The sequence below is a fragment of the Rhipicephalus microplus genome, chromosome 8, assembly GCF_043290135.1.
Source record: "Rhipicephalus microplus isolate Deutch F79 chromosome 8, USDA_Rmic, whole genome shotgun sequence".
Taxonomy (NCBI): domain Eukaryota; kingdom Metazoa; phylum Arthropoda; class Arachnida; order Ixodida; family Ixodidae; genus Rhipicephalus; species Rhipicephalus microplus.
Window position 1 is genome coordinate 90,985,606 of NC_134707.1, and position 24,254 is coordinate 91,009,859.

At 44.3% G+C, this 24,254-nt stretch overlaps 1 protein-coding gene across 1 annotated transcript in view; it reads left to right on the forward strand.

The window, feature by feature from the left end:
* LOC142768312 (uncharacterized) overlaps nucleotides 1-24,254 on the forward strand; it is a 63,430-nt gene that overhangs the window by 6,541 nt on the left and 32,635 nt on the right. Inside the window, exons 2-4 of the mRNA XM_075870280.1 lie at nucleotides 5,262-5,321; nucleotides 17,758-17,861; nucleotides 20,061-20,219. Of these exons, the coding sequence (XP_075726395.1) occupies nucleotides 5,262-5,321; nucleotides 17,758-17,861; nucleotides 20,061-20,219 (323 nt within the window). The remainder of the gene's footprint in view (nucleotides 1-5,261; nucleotides 5,322-17,757; nucleotides 17,862-20,060; nucleotides 20,220-24,254) is intronic.

Sequence of the window (24,254 nt, forward strand, 5' to 3'; positions counted from 1 at the left end):
AGAGCGCATGGTGGTCACTGACCGCTCGAAATGGCCGGCCGTATCGGTTGGGTTGAAACCTTCCAATGGCCCAAACGACTGCTAGGCACTCTTTTTCAGTGGTAGAGTAGTTAGCCTCTGCTTTTGTGAGACTGCGGCTCGCGTAAGCGATCACACGCTCTGCGCTGCCCTGCCATTGAACTAGAATGGCTCTGATTCATACGTTGCAGGCGTCCGTGTGAATCTCAGTGTCACCAGTGTCGTCAAAATGTGCCAGCACTAGAGCTGTCTGCAGTCGCTTGCGTAGCTTTACGAAAGCTTGTTGTTGTTCTTCCGTCTATATGAAGGGCGCATCTGGCCGTGTCATTTTCGAAAATCCTTCAACAAAACGGCGGAAGTAGGCACACAGTCCGAGGAATCACCGAACAGCCTTCTTGTCTCCAGAAGGAGGGAAATCGGCAATGGCAGCCACCTTCTCCGGATCTGGTCGAACACCCCCCGGGCTCACCACGTGGCCGAGAAACTTTTGTTCCTGATAGCCAAAGTAGACGTTTCAGGCTTGATAGTAAGGTTTGCTCTCCTTATTGCAGTGAGGACACTCTTTAGCCCTGAAAGATGTTCGTCAAACGTGCTTTAAAGCACAACGACATCATTCAAGTATACAAGACACGTCTGCCACTTTAGTCCAGCAAGTACAGTGTCCCTCATGCGTTTAAATGTGACGGGAGCAGAACAGAGACCAAAAAGCAGCACTTTAAATTTGTAGAGCCCATCGGGAGTCATGAACACGGTTTTCTCACGGTAGCCCTCATCGATTTCAATTTGCCAGTAGGCTGACTTGAGATCTAATGATGCAAAGAACTGGGTATGGCGTAGACTGTCTAAGGCATCATCAGACCGTGGCAGGGGGCAATCAACGCGTTTTGTGACTTCGTTAAGCCATTGACAGTCGACGCAGAAGCGTAGTGTGTTGTCTTTTTTCTTTACTAGGACAAGAGGTGATGCCCACGGACTTTTCGAGAGTTGAATGACGTCATACTTCAGGATTTCTTGTACTTGACGCCTAATCCCTTCTCTTTTTTTGGGGGGGGGGGACACACGGTATGGATGTTGGCAAAGAGGCCGCGCCGACTCTTCCGTAACAATGCGGTGTTTTTTAACAGTAGTACGTTGAACTTTTGATGCTGTAGAGAAGCAGTCCGAGAGTTCTGTCACAAGGTTAAGCAGCCGCTCTTTTCGTGAATCTGGCAAGTCTGGAATAATGTGAATGTGGCTGTCCAGGTCAGCACAAGCTTTTGCATGCGGTGAAGTCGTAGTCAATTTGCCGACATCGGAAAAGTCGGCGAGTTCACTGAGAAAAGCGACAGTTGTGCCTCTAAGGACGTGCTGATACTCAATGTTTAGGTTGCTCAGCAGAAATCGAAAGCGTTTATTCTCTAACCGAACAAGGCATTGGGCTATGCAGATGTTTCATTTGAGCAGCAGCAGGATATTTGCTTCTGCAATGCCTTCATAGTTGTTGAATTGATCGAAAACGTCGCACGTTACCAAGGTCAACACGCTACTCTTCAGCGGTAACGTGACATCATCGTCAACAAGTTTTAAAGCATTGACGTAACTGCCGTGAGGGTTGCGCGCTAAAGCTTGTGCCATAGAAAACGTCACCTGTGACTCTTGCAAGTCGATCACGGCTCCAATATCATGCAGAAAGTCCAGTCCGTGAATCAGTTCCCTCTAGCAACTCGGAAGTAGCATAAAATCACCGAGATACGTAAATCCCTGAATACTGACTCGCGCTGTGTACCGTCACACCGGAGTGAGAAGATGGCCTCCTGCCCTACGTATATGCGACCCTGCACACTGGGTAGAAACCTTCTTCAGCCTGCAGGCAAGACCTATGCTCATAACGGAAGTGTCTGCTCCGGTGTCGATTAGCGCCATTACTTCTTCGTCGTCCAAGGGTACCGCAACGTTTGATGTCACCACTCTTCATTTCACGTATGAGTGCTTGTGTACAACTTTTTGCTGCCACCGCTGTCGTCGTAGTGGAGGATCTTCCGTAGGGTCAGCGTCAGCCGCCTCACCTCCGGAGGTCGCTAAACTAAGTTTTCCCAACTTACTGGACTGCGTGAACGGCGTCCCAGAGCACCGCCTGAATAGGCTGGGCTCGGTGACCTGTACGAAGCAAGTGAAGATGAGTGGTGCTCATGCGACCGATGTTCGATACTGCGACGATTCGAGATAAAACTCTATTTCCAGTGGTCTCTCGCCGGGTCGTGGACGAGGGGCATCAGGCGAAAATACACGGAGACCCCCACGGCAGTATGGACATGTTCGGTAGACGTGTGCGACTTCCCCGCAGTGGAAACAAAGAGGTCAGTGATCGGGTGTACGTCAGATGTCACTCTTCCTCGGTCGTGTTTCAGCGATCAACGGCGGGCTGAGAGGACGGAAGCTTACCTCCATTTGTTGAGCGCGTCGATCATTAGAGTAAAACACGCTGGCTGAATTTCACGATTGAGGATGTCGCACTGCGTCCACGTAGCTCATTTTGACGCAGTGCCTCTGTTGTGGCGCCTCGGACTGTTGAGGAGCGTGAACGGCTTGCCGTAGCTCAGCGCGTATCATCTCCGCAATGGAGAGCTGCTCTACATGTGAAGCAGTCACCTGCATATTTTGTAGCTTCTCCTTAATGAGAGCTCTTATGAGCTCTCGCAACAAGCTGATGTCATTGCCGAGAATGACAGAAGTGACCCCCCTTAGATGTACACCATGGTCACACTGCCTGGCACGCTGTTGAAGGGCCATCTCCATGGCAAAGGCTTCCTCATGAAACTCCGCAAGTTTCGCAAATGGGTTTCGAATGAGGCCGGCAAAAATCTCTGCTTTAACACCATGCATTAATTGGTGAACTTTCTCGGATTCAGTGATAGATGGCTCCGCACGCCTGACAAGCCGATCCATGTCCTCTATGTAAGTCGTCACCCTTTCGTTAGGGCCTCGAACTCCTGCCTCTATAGCACGCTCCACTGTCTCTTTCCTGTCATCTCGGGCAAGGGCCTTGAGGAACTGCCGGTGAAGCTCATCCTATGACAAAAGCGTTGCTTCATCGTTCTCGAACCACGTTTTCGCGGAGTCTTCGAGAAAGCAGTTACCATAGCGTAGCTTACTCTCTGGGGTCCAATAGTTGATGACGGCGACCCGGTCGAAATACTCGAGCCAGTCATCGGCATCTTCAAAAGCAGCTCCGTGAAATGTCTTTGGCGTCCTGGGATGGTTGGCAACCAGGCGCGTTGGTGCTGGCGCGGTGACGTTAGGTGGTGTTTGGTTCATAGTCCTCTGATGTTCAGGCAGCAAACCAAGCTGCGACTCGAGTCCCTGAAGACGATGGCTGAAACCTACGTGCACAGGGGTAAGCTCGGCTGAGCTACTCGATGGGCTCTCGTCAGGGGTGCTCTCTGGGGACCGTATCATCTACCGTACCCCACACTTCCACCAGAAAATGTCACAAAGACACAGTGATACAGAAGTTTGATTGCTACTGCGTTCACAAAAATAGAAGTTTTAATTTTTAGGTGCTATGTAGAAAAAGTGCTTGTGGTGCTCAGCTGGTATGCATGTCTACTAGAGAGAGCGGTGCCTTATGGTACCTTTCTTTCTTGCTGTGAAAGCGTATTTGTGATTCATGCCCAAAAATATTTCCGCAAAACAGTTCTAAGTCAGCGCTGGGATCGCCCTTTCGTAATACTCTGTCTCTAGTAAGACTTTCGGGCCTTTTCTTCCCTCTGTTATGACCCCGTCACTACACTGTATATTGTAAGCGTCTTAAACAATGTCTCACATCTCACAAGTGGCCAGCGGTAAATTTCGTCTCATTATTTGGTAAAGCCTGCTGGATGCGCTAACGGTTATATTGAACCTCCGCTGTAAACATGCCTTTCACTGCACGCTGCATTGTTACTGTATTCTATACAAATAAGTCTTCTGAATCAGATTTAGAGCAATGTTAACGATTTCTGAGTTGATATACTTTTACTGAGGTAAGGAGCATAAATAATGTTTTAATTAAGCATGCCTAAGGCCCTGGCATGCAAGGAAACACTTGGCAAGGCTCTACTATTCTGTTGATTGTAAGGGCAAAAGAAACAATCGATGTATTTTAAGAGTGGTGGCCAATGTGTCGGTTCTCTGTCATACATGCACCATCCAAACACGAGGCTTGGACGACCACTCATGGAGCTGTTGATCGGTCAAACTGCGTGTAGGGTCTCTTGATCACGCCGGCTGTGCAACCACCTGATGTAACGCTGTCATTTCTCTAGCATCTATCGCTACATGATCAGTGGGTTTTGACACCTTATGTGCTAAAGATTTCAACCATTGAGCTTACCTGAGCTGTGTTCTTTTTATAGATTTAAAGAAAGAATTTTAGATTTAAGGGCTCGTTTTTTTGTTATACACAATGTTATTGTGCGCCAACATTAATGCCAGGGAAAGTATAGGGAATATTATTGGAAGTAATTGTTATGTATATATGAAGAAATGATAGTGTACGAAGAGACAACTTTCCGTGGACAGGCACTGAACCTGCAACTTTCGAATGGCGCATCTGATGCACTACCAATGGAGCTACCACAGCGGCTATCCTTCCGTCCACTTTGAACGGTATATATGTGCATTTACACGTGGTGCAATCAGTTATCTTTTCTTCCACTTTTTTGCCCTCACAGTTACGTTGCAAATACTTCCGATATTATTCCCATTCCTTTTCTTGGCATCATCGTTTGTTAGAATTCTCAATAATGTTGTTTCTAAAGAAGAAATAGGAGCCCTTACACGTAGACGTTTTTTTTTCATTGATAGCGAGGGTCTCTTTCTGGTAGACCTAATGCGTTCAGGTGGTATGCGAGGAATTGGTAAGCTGTCAGCTTGTAGTAGGATTCCGTACTACGTGACGCCAATAGGCAAAAGAATGCCCCAGTTTCGCCATAATGTACACAGGTGGTGGCTGAAAGACTCTCCCACGTTTAGTGGACGTTGGCATAGCTGCCGTGGTAGCTCATTTGGTAGAGCATCGGACACGTTATTCAAAGGTCACAGCTTCGGTCTCTGTTCAAGGCAAGTTAACTTTTCATTCACATTTCTATATTAAACATCTCAATTTCTTTTTATAACACCCCACATACTTTCCTTGACATCATTGTCTGTTAATTTTCTATATTAAATACAAACATTTAGTATTGCGTTCTGCTATATAGGCGTGCTCTTGCTTCTTTCAACAGAGGCGTCTACTTTCGGGCCCAGCATCACAAAGCCATCTCAGCCAGGCACTGTAAATGCATGTAAGTGCACACATTTTATTGCAGGATGCTTTTCATAACGGACTACAGTCAATTCACGCATAATAATTAGTAGCACCGGTATTGCTGTATTAGACAAAGTGCCTGACAACAAATGAGCGGTGATGTCGCGTTTCAAAGTTTCAAAGTTTATTTGCAGGAAAAAAAAATACAAAAACTTCCCTGCGGGAGGCAAAGACTAAAGGCTAAATAGCCTGACGAGGTCTTGACCTCCTGATACAGTCTGCATCAGTGCCATATTACACATATTCACACATCAGTAACATACATATACAAATAAGTGACATTATACATATCTTATTTAGTTACATAGCTTATTTCTACATGATATACATTCAGAATATGTTTTACATAAACAGGAAACAATTTTGGTATCAAACGATTCTGTTTAAGTATCATTGTTCACAGTAAGAAAAAAATCAACTCAGTATACAAGTATTCCTAAATATAAAAGCCTATGGATCTACTATGTCTTTAGTCAAAAGAAGAAAGGATTTATGATGACATTTAAATTGTTTATTTTCAGAGTAAAGTCTATATTCGATTCGTGAAGGTTTAGCAATTGTATGATCTTATAATCAATAGCCTGCTTGCCATAGTTCGTGCGTGTTTTCTTAGTTTTGCGGGTAGAATTTCTGAAGCCATATGTTGTTGATACAGTGCGTGGAAAGGAATCCTGTAGTTTATGTTTGTGGATGTGTTGCATCAGTTTAAGATTATATACTTTCCTAGCAGATAGAATTCCATGTTTAAGAAAAAGCGGCTGAGTGTCTAAGTCCTTGGGGTGACCTTTATATTTTTCTATTACACGGAGTGCGCGCTTTTGCAAGATTAATATTCGATCGTAATTGGTCTTAGTTGTTGTTCCCCATACAAGCATTCCGTATAGAAGCTTGGAGTAAAACATGCTATAATATAATGATTTACATAACCATGAAGGGAGGAGGAAAGCAATTTTACTCAAGCACCCTACAGAACGAGCTAGATCTACCAAGAGACTATTTACGTGCGGTGTCCATGTTAAGTGCTCATGAAACCAGACTCCAAGGAATTTTTGTGTGCTGACTTGTTCGAGTCGCTGATTGTCAAACAAGATTACTATATTATCACTGATGTGCTTGTTAATGGGCCTGAACATAATAAATTTTGTTTTTTGTGTGTTTAATTTTAGTTTGTTTTTTTGTTAGCCAGCCTGAAAGTTTCGAGAGATATACATTTGTCGAAGCTTCTACTTCCTGAATGGTGGAGCCTGTGAAAAATATACTTGTGTCGTCAGCGAACATTTTAATTTCGGGTGTATACGGAACCTCTGTAATATCATTTATATATAAAAGGAAAAGCACGGGGCCTAAAATGGACCCCTGCGGAACTCCTTTCTTTACGCTTAAATAGTCTGACTTTTTACTGTCTATGCTAACAAATTGTTGTCTGGATGATAAATAGCTTTTAAATAAATCAGAGACTATTCCACGAATTCCATAGCGGCTTAATTTCAACAGTAAGATATTATGGTCAACAGAATCGAACGCTTTACGCAAGTCAAGGAAGACACCTAACGTGAACATTTTATTTTCAATATTTTCTATTATGCGGCTTTTTACATCAATTAGTGCCTCTTCCGTGGTTTTATTTTTGCGAAAACCATATTGATGCGGTGATAAGATATTGTACTTCTCAAGATATTTCATAAGGCGCGTATTTATACATTTTTCATAAATTTTTGAGAATACAGGTAATACGGATATCGGACGATAGTTTGTTAATTCAGTAGTGTTGCCACCTTTATGAATGGGTGTAACTTTGGCCACCTTAAGTTTTGTTGGAAAGATTCCAATAAGAAAGGAATAATTTACCAGATATGCTAATACGGGGCTAAGTATAGATGCGACAGCCTTAACTGGAGCCACCCTTACGTCATCATAACCACTCGCAACGTTTGTCTTTAGTTCTTTTATATATCGGTAGACTTCCTCGGGTAATACTTCGTGTAGTACGAGAGAGTTCATGCAACTACTTGTTTCATCTTCATATTGTGTTGAGTCTTCATCATAAACAGCCACATTTACAAAGTATTGGTTAATTGCGTTTGCCAGTTCCTTACCCTCTAGAATGATATTGTTGACTTTTACTTGTTTAGGTGTATTTGACGTTGCTGTTCTCCCAGTTAAGGAAATAACTTGTTTCCATATTTTTGCCGGTTCTGATTTTATACGTGAGAAGGTGGCTTCATAATAGGCAAGTTTAGCCTTCCTAGTGTCACTATTTAGTTTGTTGCGGAATCGCTTGAATTCACGCAATATTGCAATATCTCTAGTAGCAAGAAACCTGTGAAAAAGCGCGTTTTTCTGCTCGATTCGTTTCAGGAGGTCACTGTTTATCCATGGTTTTCTGTTCTTACCCTTTCGTGTTCTGATCTATTGTATCGGGAAAGCAATATCGTAGCACTCAAGGAAAATAGCTAGGAAAGTATTATATGCGCTATCTGGGTTGCATTGCACATACACAGGTGACCAGTCAGCACGTTCAATTAATTCGGTAAACTTAAGCAGTGATTTGTCATCAATATACCTATACCGCGCGATATTTGGACATTTAATTTTGTGCTGCAGGTTTTGTGTAGAAATGTAGATAGGTAGGTGGTCACTTAGGTCTGAGCACAGTATGCCCGAGGTGTAATCGCAGCTATTTAGGCTTGTTATACAGACGTCAAGTGACGTGGAACTATTGTGAGTAATACGGGTTGGATATATAATGGCATTCCGACATCCATATGATGCTACAAGGTTTCTCAAGTCAAGCGCGTACAGCTCTTCACTCATCATATTAATATTTACATCACCCATGATAAAATATGGTTTTTTTTATCTCATTAAAACAATGCATGAGGTTTTCCATATGACTGAGAAAATGCCTCTTATATCCAGTTGGGGGTCTATACACCACGGCAAGTACAAAAGAATTTGTTTCTATTGCTAGGCACTCTATGTCACCATTACTCACAGAAAGATCATCAAGCATTTGAAAACAATATCGCTGCCGCAAGTATATAGCCAACCCTCCACCTCTTCCTGAGCGATCCAAGCGTGCTATATTATAGTTAGTGAACTGAGGAGACATGTCAGTATTACACAGCCATGTCTCTGTAAACAATATTGCATCGATGTCCACGTGAAGAGAACTCATAAAGACATCAAATGCTTCATGCTTGTTCCTAATACTTCTTATATTTTGATGTAGTATGGTAAAGGAGGCATCATTAATTATTGGTATTGTTGTTTCTATAGTAGACATGGTGAAAAAAATCCGCCTTCTCTTCTCCTTCCCTTCCCCTTTCTTTACTTAATGAGACCTAAATCAATTGGGCTTGTTATCCGGATTACATCTGACGTTTCATCTTTGCGCGCAAGAATTTTTCCTCCACTAGACCATACGAATTTCCATTTTGCAGATTTCTTTTTTGCTATGGCTGCGCCAAGAAGCTGCTTGTTCTGTCGCGTCAGGTGCTCGTTAACATAAATAACGCTTTCCGCTCCCTCGTAATCGAGGTGACTAGAAAGGATCCTTTGTTTCTTTGCTTTTGCGAGCACCGCATTACGTTTGTTGCGCGAGATGAGACGGACAACGATGTTCCGTTCATTCCTTTTTGCCGTCGACACCCTGTGACAGATGTCGATGTCACTGTCAGATATTGGCTCGCCCACAAGCTCACCTATCTTTTTCACGACGATAGTTGAGTCAAGTTCCTCTGGTGCACCCTTTATCTCAAGATTGTTACTTCTTTGATATTGCTCAACTTCTTCAACTTTCTTTTCAAGCCGATGATTCTCGGCTTTTAGTTTTTCGTTCTGAGAAACCAGTTCTTTTACTTCCGCTCTTAGTGCCCTGATATCGGTTCCTATTTTCTTTACTTCATCGCATGTATCGCAGCAAAATTTCAGGCTTTCTTTTAGTGACCTTATCTCGGCACGTATTTCCCGTTGAAAATCAGAGATTAACGTTGCGATTTCTTTCTTGTCACCCTTACTCATGATGGGAACTTCACTTGACAAGTACAAAAAAAAAGCAAAAAAAATGTTTGTCCGGCAGCAGTGCAAAAAGCAAGGAAAGTAGTCGAGGGATACCTCTGTCTTACCTGCAAAGAATTGCAGATGTATTTTTGCCGTCTGATCGCTTTGTGCACCGCTGCCGGACTGTGTGGGAGACGAGAATCTCAGCGCTTATAAAGCCAGCCGAGGATGAGCTGACAGCCTTCTGCGCCGACTCCGTGTTATCTTGTTCCAGCAATCAGGCCAGCAGCGTCACGATGCCGGTTCTCGATGCGTTGCGGGCCATACGTCGATGAAGGGTAGTTTTGCCGTAGCGTCCAACCGAAGCGTACACGTGGAAATTTCCTGCAAAGAATTGCAGATGTATTTTTGCCGTCCGATCGCTTTGTGCACCGCTGCCGGACTGTGTGGGAGACGAGAATCTCAGCGCTTATAAAGCCAGCCGAGGATCAGCTGACAGCCTTCTGCGCCGACTCCGTGTTATCTTGTTCCAGCAATCAGGCCAGCAGCGTCACGATGCCGGTTCTCGATGCGTTGCGGGCCATACGTCGATGAAGGGTAGTTTTGCCGTAGCGTCCAACCGAAGCGTACACGTGGAAATTTCCTGCAAAGAATTGCAGATGTATTTTTGCCGTCCGATCGCTTTGTGCACCGCTGCCGGACTGTGTGGGAGACGAGAATCTCAGCGCTTATAAAGCCAGCCGAGGATCAGCTGACAGCCTTCTGCGCCGACTCCGTGTTATCTTGTTCCAGCAATCAGGCCAGCAGCGTCACGATGCCGGTTCTCGATGCGTTGCGGGCCATACGTCGATGAAGGGTAGTTTTGCCGTAGCGTCCAACTGAAGCGTACACGTGGAAATTTCCTGCAAAGAATTGCAGATGTATTTTTGCCGTCTGATCGCTTTGTGCACCGCTGCCGGACTGTGTGGGAGACGAGAATCTCAGCGCTTATAAAGCCAGCCGAGGATCAGCTGACAGCCTTCTGCGCCGACTCCGTGTTATCTTGTTCCAGCAATCAGGCCAGCAGCGTCACGATGCCGGTTCTCGATGCGTTGCGGGCCATACGTCGATGAAGGGTAGTTTTGCCGTAGCGTCCAACCGAAGCGTACACGTGGAAATTTCCTGCAAAGAATTGCAGATGTATTTTTGCCGTCTGATCGCTTTGTGCACCGCTGCCGGACTGTTGAACAGTTAACATGCTAATGTGGCGTAATGGAAAAATACGCTAAGTCCTAATGCAGCATAAATGGAAGAAGGCGAGAAGAAAACGGGTAAAATTTGAAGAGTCAGCCTGGAAAACAGGCGTTGTCACTTGCAATGTTCGTTACTATGACGCAGTCGTCCAAAGGCTTTGACGAAACTTAGCAGCCACACTTACGTAACATGTCTTCCAGAGGAACACCATCACGCTTCCACGCTGACAGAACGCGCAAGGCTACCGCCACGGCAACTGTAGATCCCCCAATCAGCGGACTGCGTCTAGGCCTCCACTGTAGTTCCGGAAAACTGGTCCAGAAACGCGATACTTCACGCCAACTAAGCGCATGGGCTCACATCACCTGGCGATGGCGTACAAGCCTCTTCAATACCTAGCAATCTTTAAGCGCTACAAGTATTGCCCGCAGACGGCGCCGACGCTTCCTCGGTGACTCGACATCACATGATTGACGCCCCAGTACCAGGTAACGACATGAAATCCACTGTTTCTGCTTGCCTGGCAATGTTTGTACTTCCAGTCATATGTATCCCGTGACTACGAATATAGCTAAGGCTGGGTCTCCGAAAGACGCCGTCCCGACGTCATTGATTATGCAATCCACCACCATTAGGACAAAAGTCACTGTATCCTCAGCAGATGCCAGTCCTGTCTCCTCAACTGAATCATTCGACAACGCCACAGAACTCCAGCACACGATCGCGTAACTCCGCGTCACGACTAACGCTTTGCTAGCGTCGAGCTCCAAGCTGTTGCCTGCCACCTTGCCAAGAATGTGCGTACTCAAGGTCATGTTGGCTGCGGTCATGCCACAAGAATTCGAGGTCAGCCCACCATAAAATCGTCGCAGGCGTTCTCTCATAGAGATCTCAGACCAACTGGGCTACTTGGCGCGGGCACCCTCCGAATTTTCGACTGCCGTATCCCCATTGTCGGCTCACTACGAACTACCAATGTTTCCCGGCTTAGAGAACGGCGTCTTCGGGTGAATTTCGACCATTGACTCACTCACCAGCCTCCATGTCTGGCCAGAATTTTGCCAATGGCTGATTCCCATCGACTGTTTTTGCGGGGCTGCCAAGGCATGGTACAGCTACGAAGGCACCTAGCAACAGTCCGGGCATAGTGTGGCCGACTTAAGACTGTTTTTAGACCGCTTTCAAAAAACTGCGGCTACCTCCCCGCCAACTCACTGTCAACTACGGATACATGATGTAAGTCGCACACCACAGAGAGTTTAACTCGGGGTTCTACCACATGCTCCTCGCTCGATCACGCATATCGTTAGGAGAATCCACTACTAGCCGCAGACGAAGCAAACTAATGCACTACTTCTTGCCGACTGTCACGAGCCTTGTCAATCCAAGATACCCACGCAGGAAATGGCCGAGCAAGCGGACGCTCGCCTTTTGCCAAGTTCAGTTTCCGCAAAAGAACAAGAGGTGTCCATCCCGCCTGAGGACAAATCATCAAAGACCTACCGCTGCAGGTCATGATTGCAGCTGGTGACAAAACATCTGGCCAGGACGACTTGACGGCAAGTCAAACAGCAGAAGCACCAAAAGAGGATAATTTACCTCACAAGCCAGCACAGGAACTCTGTTTATCGACGTCGCAGAGGTTCAGTGGAACACCCGATCACACGTTGACGCGTCCCGAACAGAGCAGACGCCTCTTCTCAGTGCGGGTAGTCGCCGTACAGCATTGTAGATTCCCTCTCATGTCTTCTCACCCGAGAAAAGATAGTCGCCACGTTGCAACATGCAACCGAAGCGACCCCTCTGCATTAGTCACTACCACCTGCTAGGTCCATATACTGCGAGTGACCGCATTCAGTGATGGCGTGGACGAGACCTTCAACGACCAGCTCAGCAGAGCCAGTGTTGTCCTCCAGAGTACATGACACTTCGGCAAGACAAGTCACGGCGTGCTCATGACCGACCATCATGGCACTTCTAGTGCTGCACTTCAGAGACAAATTGGGCAGCTCCAAGCATTCCTACGCATGGGCGAGTGCAATGATAATGAGCCAGCCATGCTTCCGCAGAGCTTCACTTGGTCGTATTTGTCCAGCGTGTATGTACTTCGAGATATTCCCCTGCAAAGTCGGAGGTTTGCATGATAGCGCTTTCAAGTCTGCATATGCGAGTTGTTCCTCCGTGATGTGATAAACAGTCAGCGCTTGTTATCTCGGCTAATAAAAAAGGCGAAAGTTAGACTCTTCACCTGTGCCTTCTGTCCGCTAACAGATTACACGACGCATGAAAGCGCCGCGGCATATTGGTTAGGAGCTTTGAGCCAGTTCTGAACATCATGCGTGCGTAGTCGTCAGATAACACGGAGCCCAGACATGGTATAACTATTCTGACTGTAACAGTGTAGAAAGCTGACTTGTTGTGTTCCTGCTTGTTGCAGTTACTACGAAAGGGGATTATAAATCTGAGTCAAATGAACAGTTCACAACAAAATTGTTATCTTAGTTTGTTTATCCTGGATAGATAAGTTTTCTGCAAGGCGGTTGTGGTGCTTTTCACTGTGCTGACGTATAATAAACACATAAAACTTAAGCTTCGGCACCCTGTAGTTTTTTGAACAGTGTGCCTCTTTTTACTCCCGAGTAAAACAAAACATCGTTTTTAAACAGCTCTTCGGGGTAATTATGTGCCATGATATAACCCGTAAGATTACGCGTATAATATTTCCAATGCTATTTATCCGAAACAAGTTTCGCGGTGCATTTATGAATTATGCTGATATGGACACCTGGGATGTTAGGTTAATGGGTGCAAGGCACACTATAATAACAAGGAAAGATGTTTGATAAAACACATGGCTTATAAGCAACGGCAAGGTCGTGTAACATAATGGGAAGTACAACGACCGCGCACTAACTGTATTCATCAAACACTTTCCCATTGTCTTCCCTCCACGCTAAACAAATATAAATTACGCGCTGAAAACAAGAACCAGAACTGAGAGACAATTTTAGAAAGAAATGTATAGGGGACGTTATTAGAAGTACTGTAGCGTAATTGGAAAGAAATAAAGGTGGAAGAAAATATAACTTGCTACAGGCAGATACCAAACCTGCGACCTCCGTATAATGCGTTCGAGGCGGTACCAACTGAGGTCATAGCGAGAGTCTTGTTCTTCCAGGCTATTTAAGTTCAAACGGTATTTGAAGGATTGTTGGTCAGCTGCCAGCTCGTAATAATCTCACGTGCTACTTGACGCGAACAGGCAGAAAATGAGTGTGCTTCATGGGCCGCAATGCCAGCAAGCAGCGCTGACTGACATTGTCTTATTTACTGCAAATACATTCTCCATAATGTAGACAGCGGGATAACCACCGTGGTAGCTCAGTTGGTAGAGCATCGGGCGAGTTATTCGAACTTTGCAGGTTTGGTCACTGCCCATAATAGCAAGTTCATTTTTCTTCCACTTTTCTTTCATCCCAAATACAATACGATTCTTCTAAAAACATCCCATCTACTTTCTTTGGCATAATTGTCTCCCAGTTCTTAATATTGTGTCTAATACACAAAACAAACCCTTGAAGGTATACTTTTCTAGCGAGAAGAAAGCTTTCCTTATGTTTCTAAAAAAAGCATTAGTTCCACTGATGATATCAACGTTAATCTTACTCTTGCGTTTCTTGAAGATATACATTGCTTGTTCATGTTTTTCCGCTTTCGCTCTGTGCACTTCTACTTGAATATTGCAACAAGTAGAAGTATTTCGTCATACTGGCGCTGTTGTTTTAAGGGGAGTTGGAACCAGTCAAGCTGCATGAACGATGCTTTTATCCCAACAGCCTTTCTTTTTATGGAGGTTTTTGACTCATATGCTTTTCTCTTCTCGCGCTACTTGAATCAAGTTTAAGCTGATCCTATTTTCCTGATATGTGGGCACGTATTTGACAATAAAGTGAAACTAGATATTTCCCTTTACGGGCAAACACAATGGAATGCGAAAGAATCGTGGATGCTTTGTGGTCGACGATGGCTCTGGCCAAAGCAATGGAATGGAATGAAAAAAATTTTATTTCTGGCCAAAGGCTTGTGTCGAATGGCAGCTTTCGGATCGGGAGCTACCGCTGGATGCTGCTGTTCATTTTCACTTTCTGAGCCAAGAGTTCGGGGTCGTCTTGACATCAATGACGTTCCACTCAAACATACCGAGCCCATGTTGCATGAAAACTTTATGCGAACGTTGAAGTTCGAGTTCGGCTTCCCTGGCTCGTAGTTCGGGGTAGGCTTGCTGACGTCGAACTTTAGGGTCGGCTTGCCGGGCCTTTGTGTGCTCCCCTGTGGTAGCCCTGCCGCTGCAACTAGCACCGACGTTGACGTTGTTTATGAAGTTACGCACACCGTTGCACTCATCCAGTATGACGGAGGTCCTTCGAATGCCTGCTTTACACAACGCCGTGACTGTTGCGCCGCCTACCGGCCTATCTTTAGAGCGAGAGAAAAAAAGTTGTGTGCAAATATTTGCTGCGTGATGGCTGAGGTGCGGACGGGGAGAGGGCATGAGGAGAGTGCACACCCGTGTTGGAAAGGAAAATAAGGGGAGTTGCGCATGCACAGTATAGGTGCCGACGCCACAGAATGAACACTGCCGCGGACACAAGATGCTCTCGAGAATAAAAAAAGGATAACTAAAGCAACAGCAGCATAATCTTGCCATTACATCTTTTCAACCTATGACACCACCCTGAGGGAAAGTTTCTCTGCACTGTGTAAACGTGGAAACCGCAAACCGCACAGAAGTTGCATTCCCACTCATCGATATATCAAATAATTCGTGAGTGCCACGTTTTAGGGCCGAAGCTGTTTATGGTCTACAGCAATCCATTCCTCTGGCGTATGGAACAGAGCATGTCTACGGACACCCAGACAGACGGATGGACGGATAGACAGACAGGCTGACGGACAGACGAACGCTTCGCCCTACTCGTCCTCATTCACTCCGTGAATATGCAGTTTTCTGCCTTCGTCGTCTTCGCTATTAAAAAATTGCGTGGTTTTCCTCTATTTGGAACCGAAAAATGAACAAGAAGAAATCTACCGTAAAGATGTTTCGGCATAAAGTATATTGATGTGACTTATCATTCTGATTGATTGATTGATTGATTGATATGTGGGGTTTTACGTCCTAAAACCACTATATGATTATGAGAGATGCCGTAGTGGAGGGCTCCGGAATATTCGACCCCCTGGGGCTCTTCAACTTGCACCCAAATCTGAGCACACGGGCCTACAATATTTCCGCCTTCATCGGAAATGCAGCCGCCGCAGCCGGGATTCGATCGTGCGACCTGCGGGTCAGCAGCCGAGTACCTTAGCCACTAGACCACCGCGGCGGGGCGACTTGCCGTTCTGTGCTGACCCCATTCATGCAATCACTCTGTTCTCCTTTTCTTTTTGGCTCTCACTTTCTCACGTGTATTGTTAATCCTGCTTAATCTTGAGACATTTAGGGACACATTAAAAATAAATAAATATAAAAGCTATCATTATGTGGATGTACTTTTGATAGGGGAACAAAATAAAATCAAAATGTAAGCATCGGTCATAGTAGGTAAATATGGTAAATTAGGGGTTCGTATTTGGATTTGTAGGTAATCACCAGTTTTTAAGTAATGGTTGACAATGCGGTATGTCATAATAGACCGCACAATCTTTTAGGTAATACAATATATCTTTGACTGCTGATATAGGAATTTTCTATTTGTTTCAGCATCAGAACGCCCCGAGTCGTAAGTTACGACTTTCGCAGTATATATTTCTTTTTTTACGCTCAAAAGGTACCAAGAGTTTGTAGGGTCATTCGGTGTAATTGCGATGATTTTCGCAAAGGTCTCTGCGACAATCAGTACAAAAAGACTGTCGTAGATACTCACTGGTAACGATACCTTGCAACGAATAGTACAGTCGTACACCATAGTGGGATGAATGATACTTCCAGACGACAAGCTGTGATAACCACATATATTATTGCCCTTGAACAACGTCAAACATTATTATTGCTATTTAACTACTAAAATAAGCATAATAACATCGAACTTGTTGTCAGCTTCTGCACAATAGCTAGTCTGCTGTAGCATAATAAATTTTGCCATTAAAAAAGAAACGCCAGCTAAACTGACCTCACCAGTTTTATTGAATGCTACAGCAAATAAAACACACCAATATTTATAAAAAATGTCACGGGACACACAAGTGTTTTTGTTCACATACATATCTATAGCCGTCATGCTGGCTTAGTGGTTAAGCTGCCTGCTCTTCCTGGCTGGAAAGACGCCGTATCAATCCTGGCTTGGAAGTAGCACATTGCATGGAGCAAAATGCTAGAGACACGTCTTATATGTGGTTTCATTAAAGAATTGGCATCTCAAGATAGCCTAAATTATCTGCAGCATTCCTCAGAGCTGTCTCTGGTAACTCGGCTTTGTTTGGGTCACTTCAATAACACTACCCGGCCTCTATGTTTCTAAAACGTATTGTGGATATGAGCGGAGTTTGATAATTGGGTTTTTTTAACGTGTTGCTAATGCTTTAGTCGATTAGACTGACGTGGCGAATATATGTGGTTCCACTGATATCCTACAAGCACAAGATGAAGGACGTGCGTTCATCGTTCTCAACTAAGAAAGCTATTGTACTTCTGAGAGTGGAGTTTCGCGCGTGTGAATTGTCTACATTTGCTTCAGTGGCAGCGGCCACAGGCATATTTGCCTGTGATTCCTCACCACGGCTTACTTTCGCGAGGGTGGTCTGCTTTCAAGTGTCAGAAATGTTTAATTTGAATGTAACAGCTGATCCGAGGTAAATTCGCTTTCGTGTTTTTATTACGAACTTGGCTACATTGTTTGTCTTCAAGTGGCGCATGTTTATCCTACTGAGAACATTCCACGTAACAATACTGCATATATAGTTTTGGTTGCCTTTTCACAAAGCACATGAGTAACTTTTAAACTTTGGGGCAAGTAGACAGCAAACAAGTCAGTCGTTTGTTTTTATGTGGGACTGAATAAGCTACATAATGATCCGTAATCCTTCAGATCAATTTTTTCTGTCATACACCCTTACTTAAATCGGGTATCCTCAATTAGTAGCACTTATTGAAATCACAAAGGGAACAAACTTCTGTGCAGTAGGCCCGAATCACGAGAAACCATCCTGGCTGTATCGATGTGCGTCTGCGTGGTGGCCCTGGTTAGCGTCGTGGTGACCCTCCTCGTTAGCGGCAGTGATTTTGGTGAGCACGTCCTTTTTTTTTTACTCTATTGAAAAGAGGCCCTTCACTACATTTTCAGCATGCTCCAAAAACTCTGCATGTCGGTAGTCAATGCTTCCCAGAACACATGAGCCATAAATTATAGCGCAACACGCAGTGGTGTGTGTAGAAGTGCGGGTGGTAACGCTGAAGGCTCCGCCCCCCCCCCCCCCCCCTTAAAGCTTGTGTCCACCCAGCGCCTTCTTACTATCAGGGCCTCTCATCTACCTCTCACAGTCATTCTGTCGGATCAGCGTGAGAACAAATAACAGTATTTATGCTGAAATGCGGTTTTTATATTGATACTAGGCTTTAAAAAAACAGCCAGAAGCCCATCTTCACGGTTTTCATTGAAGCTACCCCCCTCCTTAAAATATAAGGCTGGATCGCCTTCTGGCAGCGCGTTGCCTAGAATCCGCAATCATTTATCAAAATTAGCTACAAGTGATTGCCTCCTCTCTCTACGCATGAAGCTGGAAACCAAAATGACTATGCATAAACCCAACGCCCACGAGCTCTAGCTCATTCAAAAATAGTGAGAGGCATAGTTGCAGTGTTTGATGAGGGATGTCGCCACGTACACCCAGGTGTGCTGATCGCCCACACTTAACGTAATGCACGCTTTTGAAGAAAATAAAGAGCACGGAAGTTCATTGTACGTGCTGAAGAAGGGGCACGTCTTTTTGCCCACTGATTCTCCCTCTCCCTACGTAGCTTTCAGCGCATTCCCTAGTACCAAGTGCGAAGATGGCGTCAGCGTGCGCCCACATTATTTTTGTACTTGACATATTTTATAAAGGTTTGCAGTAGTGAAATTGTGAGCAACAAAAACTGCCTAATGAAACCACTTGATTACTTCGAAAGTTTTGCCCAATATATAAATTTATACACAAAGAACAATGACAACTTGTCAAAAAGTTTTAAGTATTCGTTGGCAGCTGTAAGCAAGTATACGTCCCAGCATCCAATTTATAAGCTTATCGTTCAAATATACCTTTCATGAATGACCTAGTTAACACATATCGCTTTGCTGTGGTGGTCTAGTGGCTAGAATACTCGGCTGCAGACCCGCAGGCCACGGGACTGAATCTCGGATGCGGCGGCTGCATTTTCGATGGAGGCGAAAATGCTGCCGGCCCATGTGCTTAGATTTGGGTGCACGTTAAAAAACCCTAGGTGGTCGAAGTTTCTGGAGCCCTCAATCGCGGCGTCTCTCATAATGCTATGGTGGTTTTGGGATGGTAAACCCCACATATCAATCAATAAATTAACACATATGTAGTGGAATACAAATAATATGGATTGTAAATAATTGTAAAGAAAATGAACTTGTCCCCATCGGAACAGAGTTCACTACATCTAAATGAAATTACGTGCACGACACATGCAATCGTCATTCCCTCTCCACTGTGCACAGTGATGGATAATGCTGTGCGTGCAACCGATAGTCACTAGTGCTACTGATACCCAACGCGCTCATTGTGGAGTGTCCTGCTTTTGGCGCCAGCTGTCATAACGTAGAACGTGAGCTATCTGCAAGTAATCGATTGATATGTGGGGTTTAACGACCCGAAACCACCATATGATTATGAGAGACGCCAGAGTGGAGACTGCGGAATTATTGACCACCTGGGATTCTTTAACGTGCACCCAAATCTGAGCACACGGGACTACAACATTTTGCCTTCATTGGAAATGCAGCCGCCGCATCCGGGATTTGATCCCGCGACCTGAGGAGCTATTTATAAGCAAGCAGGCGACAAATAATCTTTCACATGCAGGCTTAGGAAATTTAGCGGGGCAGGAAGTTACCCTCGTTGTGAAATAACTAAAGTTCATGAATTCGGCAAGGCGCTAGTTTTCTTTCTTCCACGGAATTCGATGAAGCCAGAAGTAGGCTAAGTGAAACAAATTTAACATCATTTGTAGTTTTTAGTTGTTGCGCAGTAAAGCTGTAATAGATTGAAATCAGCAAGGTTCTTTTGTCACTTACTTGGAAGGGGTGCGAACGCGTCAATTTAATCTGGTGGGTATTGGCGTCAACGGTGGCAAGCTGTTTGTTCGTTCATTTTATTTGCTAGTTGCTCAGATGTTGCAGCTGATTTACCGATATCATACGGGAGATGAAAATTTGTGACACTTCACGGCAGGTAACTAGTTTATGCCATCTTTTTTTTGCAGTAAGGGGTGATCCTGGTGTCCTCTCCACGGATAATCTTTTTGAGATGAAGCTAACCTCAGGTCGACCTAATACAAAAGCTGAAGAAACTGTTTCGACACCACACATGGGAGGCAGTCCAAGAGTCACAGTTCAGCCGGTGTCCACTCTAGCACCCACAGGTAGATGCACCTTTTGTTATTTGACGTGACAGGTAACACAGTGACATATATAGTAAAGTATAATTGCTCCATTGTGATAAGGGCTATGTGCAACTACTCTAGCGCTTTTATGTGACATCCCGCAGTGAATGAATTAGTGAAGAGTTTCCACGTTGTGAAATCACACCAAATGGACTCAAATTGATTAGGAGTTAACGATGAAGCTATATAAAAGTCCTAGAGCTTGCATGGCTCAAATCAGCGGACTACACAAAACAAATAATGAAAGCGTTCACACCTGAATGAATGCTTCGGTAAGCCTGGAGGCAACTGAGCTGAACCTTAGGGTGCCTTTTATAAGTGTACTGCAATACACAGTATGCATTTCGTAGTATATATATACAAGACAAAACATACAACAGAAATCCTTTTGAAAATCTTGCTGCATTAAAAGGACGGTGTTAACATTTGATTGATTGTTCGCTTAGTCGCAGCTTAAGCGCACGACTCAGCTGCTACGCGCAATTGACGTCTCCAAGACAATATGTGTCAATAATAAACAGAATTTGTTTACCCACAGATGTAACTCCAATTTTTTTGTTTCAAAATCAAATGTGATGCTTTGAGACAGAGGTAATTTTTCTGAATTATTCGTTTTAAATGCCGTCACTATTCTCAGGATGACATGAAGACTATTATCACCACAGACAATAACCGTGGCCCGGCTATGGTGAATGATGACTATTAGCTCTGGCAGGTAGATCTGCCTGTAGTAGGAAGAAGGCTCAGTTATCTCTTTAATTACCCGATGAACAATTTTAGATTAGCACCTTACTTTAAATACTGGAACTTCCAATGCCAAAAGTGGTCCCTAATGACAGCGTAGGATAATTAGGAAGAAAGAACAACTGAGAATGACAGTTACAGAGTGCTGCGAATGCGCATTTTACAAATTTTACACTTTTTACCAATGTATTGTTCTAGACAGAAAGCTGCACAACAGTCTGAATGCTTCGAAGATTGATCAATTTGATCTATTGAAACCTCCTTTGCTACAGCCCAAACCTCCTCTTTCTGCTATAGCCCTCTTCCTCTGGGATCACAAGGTTAATGGCCAAGAAACAGGGCTTACATACGTTGAACTGAAACTGCAGCTGTCGAAGTTATGCACCGTAAGGGCGACCTCACGTCATCTGTGTTCAAGCGTCAGTGCTGAGGAAGCAATAGCAGCAACAACAGATTACCAATCAAACAAGCGAAACAGCTACAAATAGTTATGATATAAATGTCACAATAAAAAACTCGCCAGAGCCCACCTGCCTTAGGAAACGACTTTATACGAAGCATGCAGAGATAAGGTGATCATGCAGTAATTTTTTACTGAGTGACACACCCTGAAATGACGTTAGATACACGTTTAAATGTTGCATGCTCAGATATGTTGGTAAATTGGAGATGTTTATATAACCAGTTTGCACTTGTGCAACGATTCCAACAGCAACATCAGTATGAGCAACACCTAAAACGTTAAGCCAAAATTAGGTACTGTGCTAATGAGGATGGTAGAATGGACACTGCTACATAAACACACTCCAGCGTTCGTGTCACCTAACTAAAATTGACGTTACCTGCATGGACGGCTGTGTCACAGTAGTACGTATGTAATGTTTAAAAAAAGTGGATAGCCAGGTCTACAACCACAATTCACGTTTAAAGAACATAAGTTTCTCTTTTAAAAGTTATGCTGAGACATGACGTTGCTGTGTGTTAGAATACTTTATTGCCTAGAAGAATGCTTGGGCTCGATTCTTGCTGGAATCCTGACATTTATTTTTGGCATTCGTCGGGTCAACGCTGCTGATGTCAGATTTTTAAATGCGAAGCATTTCTTAGCGAACTTCGGCGACTTTGAGCGTATCTATCTATCTATCTATCTATCTATCTATCTATCTATCTATCTATCTATCTATCTATCTATCTATCTATCTATCTATCTATCTATCTATCTATCTATCTATCTATCTATCTATCTATCTATCTATCTATCTATCTATCTATCTATCTATCTATCTATCTATCTATCTATCTATCTATCTATCTATCTATCTATCTATCTGTCTGTCTATCTATCTATCTATCTATCTATCTATCTATCTATCTATCTATCTATCTATCTATCTGTATGTCTATCTATCTATCTGTCTGTCTGTCTGTCTGTCCATCTATCCATCTATCCATCTATGATAGCGCCGCCAGACGCTGGTCGCGGCTGGGGTCAGACTACAGAGTGTTCGCGTTTTGCTAGCGTAGCGTTGCTGCGCTCCGCGTGCGCTCGTCAACGTTACGTCACAATATATTGGGCCCTTCATAACGTTCTTCCCGTCGTTTCGCTAGCTTCACATATACCAAGTATTACGGCACGTGAATGGACGATGAAGGTATGTGACTGGTGCAAACATGATAATCACGAGATGCGTGTCATGTAACAACGCAACCACGTGCCACGCTCATGATGCGCTTGCGGTCGTTTCTCAAACTTCACATATATAAAATTGGTATTGCATGGCGTCAATAGACGGCGAAGTTAAATGACACATCCGAACATGATAAGTATGATATTCGTGTCATGTGAAACATGACTACATGCTACGCTCATCGCACGCTCGGAGCCGTTTAGCCAGCTCCACGTATACCAAATTTGGTATCAGGTTGCGTGAATAGATGAAGAAAGTAAATGACACGTCCAAAAATTAAAATTAGGACATGAAAGTTATGTACAGTATAGTTTACCTCCACCTCGTAACGTTGTTCTGATTTTAAACTGACATATAAAGCTTCCTCATTTGTGCTTCGCATATCATCGATTCCCACAGCACGTGGAATCTGCCAGTTTTTTTAAATGCGAAACAATTCTTTGCTTTGTTCAACGACTCTGAGTCTATCTATCTATCTATCTATCTATCTATCTATCTATCTATCTATCTATCTATCTATCTATCTATCTATCTATCTATCTATCTATCTATCTATCTATCTATCTATCTATCTATCTATCTATCTATCTATCTATCTATCTATCTATCTATCTATCTATCTATCTATCTATCTATCTATCTACGACGTTTAGCTCTCCTTGCCATTTCGATAAAAGTATCGATACCAAAATTGGTATGACGTAACAAGGTTGTACGACGAGCATACGTGACCAGTCATAGCTAGAAAACCATGACATGTATGTCATGATTTACATTTCATGGTCTGGTAAGGTAAGACATGACGACTGCATTGCGAACACAAGCGACAGACCAACATAAAAATCATGGCATGTGTGCCACGTAACAACAAGACTACATGCCACACTCATGATGCGCTCACGGCCGTTTCTCTAGCTTTGCATGTACCAAACTTGGTATTACGGGACGTGAATTTATGACGAAGATATATGACTCATATCTGTGACGAAGATATGTGGCGAAAATATGTCACTGCAACCGACTAGTGCCAATGCCAGAAATAAAACTCCTGTGGACCCTGCTGGACTTCTCCAGCGACTTCACCTTCGTACTGACCCCTTCTTCCGAGTTCGCCTTGACCTCCTTGGCTCTTTCCCAGAGTGTACTTTCGGGAACAAATGAATAGTTGTCGCTACGGATAACACGACCCAGTAGAAAACCACGCGGGATTTACCAACCAGCTGATTGATTGATTGATATGTGGGGTTTAACGTCCCAAAACCACTACTTGATTATGAGAGACGCCGTAGTGGAGGGCTCCGGAAATTTAGACCACCTGGGCTTCTTTAACGTGCACCCAAATCTGAGTACACGGGCCTACAACATTTCCGCCTCCATCGGAAATGCAGCCGCCGCAGCCGGGATTCGATCCCACGACATGCGGGTTAGCAGCCGAGTACCATAGCCACTACACCACCGCGGCGGGGCTACCAACCAGCTGTACCACAAACACTGCCGATTTTTTTCTGTACGATGTTTATGCTTCATCATGGTGCTCCATGCCGGCTTCCGGCAGATCGTCGACGGTATTGCCTGTCCCGAG